Source organism: Denticeps clupeoides, chromosome 1, assembly GCF_900700375.1.
Source record: "Denticeps clupeoides chromosome 1, fDenClu1.1, whole genome shotgun sequence".
Lineage (NCBI taxonomy): Eukaryota > Metazoa > Chordata > Actinopteri > Clupeiformes > Denticipitidae > Denticeps > Denticeps clupeoides.
The window spans coordinates 40,700,504-40,708,099 of NC_041707.1; the positions used below are offsets into that span (position 1 = coordinate 40,700,504).

The 7,596-nt window shown below is 44.4% G+C and overlaps 1 protein-coding gene across 5 annotated transcripts in view; it reads left to right on the plus strand.

Moving 5' to 3' along the window:
* Nucleotides 1-7,037, plus strand: part of LOC114793502 (zinc finger protein OZF-like) — a 28,471-nt gene extending 21,434 nt beyond the window's left edge. For 2 of the 5 annotated variants that reach the window (XM_028985374.1, XM_028985354.1), the window contains one exon: nucleotides 4,185-7,037. In XM_028985374.1, the coding sequence (XP_028841207.1) occupies nucleotides 4,185-5,479 (1,295 nt within the window). In that variant the 3' untranslated portion in view covers nucleotides 5,480-7,037. Of the gene's footprint in view, nucleotides 1-2,347; nucleotides 2,478-2,559; nucleotides 2,945-3,276; nucleotides 3,483-4,184 lie in introns of those variants that run through there. The other 3 variants (XM_028985327.1, XM_028985344.1, XM_028985363.1) reach the window with 3 other exon arrangements.
* The last annotated feature ends 559 nt before the right edge of the window (nucleotides 7,038-7,596 follow it).

Below are 7,596 nucleotides of genomic sequence, written 5' to 3' on the forward strand. Positions count from 1 at the left end.
AGTTGTTATGTTAGCCACACTTGGTTTTTTACAGTGACTGCCCTAAAATGGAAAGCTATACTTGTGCAGCTTTGAAAGAAACAAAGGCTTCTTTAATTTGTCTTTGAAAAATTGTGTAATAAAATTGTGCTGTAAGCATCACTATACATTTGTAGTTGTGTCTTTCACCAACTAAATTGTACCATATGCGCCAAAGCCACCACAATTGTCTCTCACTTACAGGCTATAAGCATTCTCTGTTTAACCAGTCTTTGAAGTCCCATGACAGCAAAATTCATAAAAAATGTGACAAAAAGATGACCTGGTAACTGATTGTGTGATATTTTTTTATGATGTACTTAAAGAATGTGTAACTAAAGTTTTAAGAAGCTAGAGTCCTATATGTGAAAAACTGATTTGTTTTTTTAAATATGTGCCATTTGTGTGATTCTTAATCCAAGCAATTAAACTTGAGTTTGTGTCACAGAATCTTAAAACAAGTTTTTAACTTGTGTGAAAGATAATTGTATCTAATTTAGCTTGTTTTACCAGTAAATTATTCAGTTTTAAGATTTTCTGACTAACTATGGCAATAAAGACATGTTCATTCTTAATTTAAGAATATGCAATGAATTCCAAGATACTAAACTAGAAGATAACACTAAAAAGAAGATCATTAATCTCATATTTCTAGATCTAAGATTTTAAATCTTGGCGAGCAAAGAACAATTTGCAGTGTAGGTGTTGTTTGGCTGAAAAATCCTATTTAAACCGGGTGTCCCAGAGTGTAGCAAGGGACTGCAAAGTGTACAGCTTCTCTTGGAGTTGCCTGATGACATGTCTCCTATTTTTGATGCAACTGCAAGTGCCGGTGAAAGTGTTACTTTCACCATTTTAATGAGGGGGACAACTTTGGAGGCTGACGGACCCACAAAAAATGGCATGTTACAGCCAGGTTGGAATCCCTGTTGATGGATGTCCACATGTAAGAAGTAAGGCTAATAGCAGCCACCTTTTCCACTTAAGCCTTAGCCTTCTCCTTAGCTGACTCATACTTGGCCTCCAACATGGCCTTCAGAGCCTAAAGTTGTGAGCTGTACAATAAATTTCTCATTTGTTTAATGTCATGCTCCCATACATACCTGCCGTGTAGGAAGAACAGAATTGGGATCCAGCTTGGACACGTGGTGGATGCATTGATATGGTTAGGCTTGAGGCAGATGAGTAGGGGTTTGGTCTGAAACAGTACCTGACCCGAGCCCAACAAGCTGCCGTCCATTCCCATAACTGCGCGTGGTGGATCACACCGGGGTGCCAGATCGATGTCAATCAGATTCATGGCCACCCCGGAGTCCACCAGCGTTCGCCCCTGGTGTTGGATGGACATGGGTTTCTTCCAGCAGACTTTGATGAGAAGCAAGCAGCTGGTGGCAGAGCAGGGGAAGGATTTTTGTCCTCACCAGGGGGCTCCAAACCTTGGGCGAGTTGTGGTCTGGGTCAGCGGTCAGTTGGCGCTGAAGCGGTTCTGTCCACCACAATGATAACACAACCCCTGCTGCTCTCGTCGACTTCACTCCGGGTTAGTGAGCGAGAGTCGGGCTTGGCCCATCTGCATGGGTTCATCGGTTACAAGGGGGCGCTGATGACATTCTTGGCTGCGCTCAGTGAGACGTCTGTCTATGGACGTGGCCAACGCTATTATACTATCCAACGTGTTGCCCCAATCACGGTTCACCATCTTGTCTTCAACCGCCTCCCGGAAGCCTTGGTAGAACGTGGCGGGGAGGGCTGGAGGTGGGCTGCTTGAAGGTGGAGAAGAAGAAGACGGCATTGTGTGATGAAGCTTCTGCAACTGCTGGGATCACCGTTGTAAAGCGGGGTGGGGCAAGGCCCGCGAGGGTGGAAATGCGTAGAGGCAGAGTGGGAGCCGAAGGACAGGGACAGCTGGGCTGATACTGCAGCAAGTGGACTTGTGCAGACAGGTCAGCGAGAGCGGAGCCATGACAGGCACCCGGGGGGCAGTGTGTGGGCACAGTGCTTTGCTCAGTGGCACCTCAGTGGCACCTCGGCCTTAACTGCTAGGCCACCAGAACAGGTCAAAAACAACAAGCATATTATTTAATTAAGATGGTTATACATGAAAACCCCAACAGCCTGACCTCCCTGCCCTGCAGAAAAACGGGTGCACGGTCATTTCTGCACCCATTTCCTGAATTTGAAGTCCTGTCAGTGCAGAGCCACACTGCAGTAGAGGAAATACAGCTGTGACAGAGAATAAAACATCAGGACATCCGAGCTCGTCTGGAATTATGTTATGGGGGCAGGACTTCAGGTGATTGTAATCGTGAAACACCGCAGCACAGCACACGGTGTTGGTATGTGTTGGTATACTGATGTGGGTGTGTGCTCTGTTGTTCATGTGACGGAGAAAACAGCTGCAGGGTGGAAGATGACGGCGTTCTGCCCACATTCCCCAGTCAGGCTGGTATCTAATGAAGGTCTGAACAATTCAGCTCCTCTAATAATCTATTATCTAACTTCATATTTTACTGTAATGTTTAATAGCTTGTTTTAATACAGATGAAACTGATGAAGCGAGGTTGCCCTGGAGCATGGAGGGCTGGAGGAAACGAAAATGAATCACTTCAGGAAAATCGAGTTGCATGTCACTGCTCTCCAGGACAGGAAACGGGGTTCTACTTCCTGTTCCGTGGCGTTTTCCTGCAGGGTCCTGCGTGGGGTCGTTTCTACGCGGATCACGGACAATTCCGAAGAACCGAATCAGAGCCGAACTAACCGCGAACCGGATCGCCGTCCACTGAGCCGAGTCCTGGTGAAAGTGAACAGCCCGCCGCGACCGCGTCTCCCGCTTCTCTTCACGCTGCTCTTCCTGGTGTTTAAAGCCCTTTCAGATACTTCCTGCTCCCCGCTGGGACTTTTACTGGGGTGACCGGGCGACATCGAGGTGATTAAAACACTCGTTTTTATTCGCGCTACGTCGTGTCGCTTCGGGCTCAATTTCTATGATTTTAATCGGGCTCCAACGCGATAAATGAGCGGCCAGCAAACACGAACGTCCGGTTTACTTGCTGCGTTTTTCTGAACGATTTTAACGCGCTTTTCTTCACCAGACGCCGCTTTATTAAATAACAATTCAGAATGGTTTCTGCTGCCTTTGACTTTTAGTGTCTATATTTGTTGAGCCTTTTCGAACTCTGACCCACAATCGTATTTAAATCGTATGAAAAGTCGGAGTAAATTACGTCCAACTTCCAACCACCCTAATTGTTGCTGTTGGTGAATAAGTGAAACGTCTCCCACTTTGTCCCAGGTTCCCAGGATGGATCCCAGTCTGTCTCTGTCGTCCACTGAGACCAGGACTGTGGTCCAGAACAACACACACGTTCCACTGAAGATGTTATCAGTTGTTCTTACACGACTGGACCACGGTAAAACTCTGGAACCAACTGGAAGTGACGAGAAGAACATCTCCATCTCTTCTGGTGAGTGAAGTAAAATCAGCATCATGAACATGGGTGGTAGTAGCTTAGTGGATAACACACTCGCCTATGAACCAGAAGACCCAGGTTCAAACCCCACTTACTACCATTGTGTCCCTCAGCAGGACAACTAACCCTGAGTGTCTCCAGGTGGGACTGTCCCTGTAAATGCTGTAAATGTAAATGATATGGTATTTCACTAGTGTGTCCCGGTCACCCTAGCTACCATTTTTGGGTGTTATTTTAACCCAAAAATAATCACATCTTATTATGAATAATTATATTTTCTCTTTAACATTGAATTGTATATTCATGCAAATTATTAATTTCATATAGAAGTGAAGTGCTAAATGAATGCTGTAAATGTAAATTGAAAGTGAAGTGATTGTCATTGAGATACACAGCACACGGGGGCACAACAAAATGTGTCCTCTGTATTTAACCATCACCCTTGGTGAGCAGTGGGCACCATGACAGGCGCCCGGTGAGCAGTGTGTGGGGACCTGCAACCTTCTGATTACGGGGCCACTTCCTTAACCGCTAGGCCACCACTGCCCCAAAATAATTGAAATAAATAAAATGAATACAATATCATAAATAAGTAGTTGTGACATGTTGTAATAAAGACATAATTAGTTACTTTTAGTCTATATGGTTAATGCTTGATTTGTGAATTATATTTTAATGGGTTTATTTCAACTACAGATGGAAGTAAAATCATCAGAAGACACAAAAACACATCTGAAGACATGTTTCAATTCAAGAGCTTTAGACAAGTAGAAACCCTTCAGTCACATCAGACGCTACGTGGGAAGAGATTCTCACAAACATCACACCTTAAAGTCCACCAGAGGACACATACTGGAGAGAAGTCCTACCAGTGTCTAGAGTGTGGGACTAGTTTTTCACGATCATCTACCCTTAACAGACACCGCATGATCCATACCGGAGAGAAGCCCTACCAGTGTAGACACTGTGGGAAGAGTTTTTCACGACCATCACACCTTCAACTCCACCAGAGAACACATACTGGAGAGAAGGCCTACCAGTGTGTAGAGTGTGGGAAGAGTTTTACATATGCAACAACCTTTAAAGAACACCAGAAGATACATACTGGAGATAAGCCGTACCAGTGTGTAGAGTGTGGGAAGAGATTTTCACGAGCATCATCCCTTAAAGTCCACCAGAGGACACATACTGGAGAGAAGCCCTACCAGTGTGTAGAGTGTGGGAGGAGGTTTTCAGAAGCATCATCTCTTAAAATACACCAGAAGATACATACTGGAGAGAAGCCCTACCAGTGTGTAGAGTGTGGGAAGAGTTTTACACATGCAGCAACCTTCAAAAAACACCAGAGGACACATACTGGAGAGAAGCCCTACCAGTGTGTTGAGTGTGGGAAGAGTTTTTCACATGCAGAATCCCTTAAAGTCCACCAGAGGATACATACTGGAGAGAAGCCCTACCAGTGTGTAGAGTGTGGGAAGAGTTTTTCACGAGCATCAAACCTTAAAGTCCACCAGAGGACACATACTGGAGAGAAGCCCTACCAGTGTGTAGAGTGTGGGAGGAGGTTTTCAGAAGCATCATCTCTTAAAATACACCAGAAGATACATACTGGAGAGAAGCCCTACCAGTGTGTAGAGTGTGGGAAGAGTTTTTCACATTCATCACGCCTTCAAGTCCACCAGAGGACACATAATGGAGAGAAGTCCTACCAGTGTGGACACTGTTGGAAGAGATTTTCACATGCATCAAACCTTCAGTCCCACCAGAGGACACATACTGGCGAGAAGCCCTACCAGTGTGTAGAGTGTGGGAAGAGATTTACACATGCATCAAACCTTCAGTCCCACCAGAGGATACATACTGGAGAGAAGCCCTACCAGTGTGTAGAGTGTGGGAAGAATTTTTCACAAGCATCAAACCTTAAAGTCCACCAGAGGACACATACTCTGAATCCAGGATCATCACCAGGTGGCAAAAAGGTCTACAAATAGCCTGAATTTCCAAGAGGGGACAGTCATGTGGTGGACTGGTGACCACTGCATTTTGGTATCAGGGGCAGGACGATCTGTTTGATCTGTGGAGAACGATGTTCAGTATAAAGATCTCCTTTCTCCATCAGAGGGAATGTGAGAGAAAACTCCATTCCTATTTGTTTCTTTCTGTAACATTGGGTTTTTTTTCATACGATATATCCATATATACAGTAACTGCAATAGTAATCTACCTCTCAGTTGTAGTGCATTCAGTTCAAAACTCACAGTAAATTATGTGGTTATTTAATCATTATAAATAAAAAAAGAGTAAATACCAAAAGAGTATGCAGGATCAAAGCTGGTCTATTTAACCCAGTCAGTACATGCAGCTAGTAGAACAAAAATACATTTTCTTTTAGTTATATAGATCTCTTCTTATAGCCCTGCGATATGAAGCACTGATAAGACACAAACTACAGATCCCATAATGCAGTGCTTCGGTTGCTTTGCTGAACACAATCTTTACACCGCAGCTCAATCAGCTACATCTGAATCTGTATAGTTTTCACATTGATGACAAATGGGTTGTGAAGCAGCTTGAACGCAGTGCGAAGTCGGTGCGTAGTGCGCTCAGTTTGTCAGCAAAGTGCACACTGCATTATGAGATTGTGTTCAGCGAGGCAACTGAAGCGTGTTGGGTGAAAACCGTGCAGCGCCAGAGCAAGAAGTAGACAGGAGAACCATGTGCCATTCTTTGCTCAGCTGAGGAGAAAGGGGTCCACCGAAGTGCTGACCGATTTCTGCCTAAGCCAAGCTTGCAGTCTTTATTTATACACAGAGTTGTGAACATGTGAGTCACGGAAAAAACATAGGAATGCAGGCAGAACAGAAATAAAACAACTCCATATATGGTTGGAGACTAAAGGGAGACTAAAGACTAAAGTAACACCTTCTAAAGAGAAGAGTCAAATTCTTCTAACATTTCCCTCCTGTTGTAACCTCGTTACATATATACAAAATATACAAAAATTGCACATTTGAGTACATAAACAGTTAGCATCAGAGAATTACCACCTGTCATCAGTTTCAGTAACCTCTTCATAAATGTTAAGTATCAATGTGCAAGTGTCATGTCCAGTTAAACATTGTCTTCATTATCAGATTAATTGTCCAATAAAGTTTGCATCTGGGTTATCAATAATTGTTCTTCCAACGGACTGACAGCTTGGTTAATTAATCGAACAATCAACGCCCTGATACATGGAATACAGCAACATCCACACAATTTCAAAATGGATGTAAACACCATGAGGGATAGGAGTGTTGTCGCTACCAAATTTTTATATCGTCCAAACACACTCATCCACGAGTCCCACATGGACGTATCAACTCCACAGAGTGTTCTTTCATTTTGTTATTTAATGATCGTAGGCCATCGAGCAGTTTCCAGTAGGTACCGTTTCATTCATTAAATCTATGACACACCCGGACTCCACTGGTGCTGGGACGATCTGTAATATTGGTCTTGGTCCCAAACAGACCACGCAGTCAGTTCTCAGAGCCTGTCCTGCTTGCTCGCCCAGAAACCCCTGTTGACACCAAGAACCAATCATCTGTTGTTGGTTTTCCGGTTATTATTTTAACGGTTTTTGCTTGCCGATCCACCGGACTAGGGATCAGCCACTGGGCTTGGGCTCCACTGTCACCAGGTGCCAAGGTTAAGGTAGTCTGGTTTCTGGTCTTACACATGGCTATTGGCCAACAAGGGTCTGCCCCTTTTGCCCAAGCACATATCAGTATTATTGTACAATTTTGACCCCAAGTAGGCTTAAGGGACACTTTGGTAGTGTTCATGCGAAAATTGACTAAAGTATCAGTGACAGAAAAATTGTAGATCACAGCCCACGCTCCGTCAGTGTCCCAACCATAGGAATCAGGTTTGTCTGTGAACGACCTGTCAGTTCCTGTGATTGTCCGTGACCAAGAATCGCCCCCACTGTTATAGGTGCGAGCTTCTAAGTACCAGGTGTATCCATTCCAGTTGGTTGATGCTCCGGGCCACATTCCCCGATTCTCGACCAAGGAACTCCTTGGGATCACCAGGAGTGTGTCCACTGTTCCGTTGTAACAGAAAC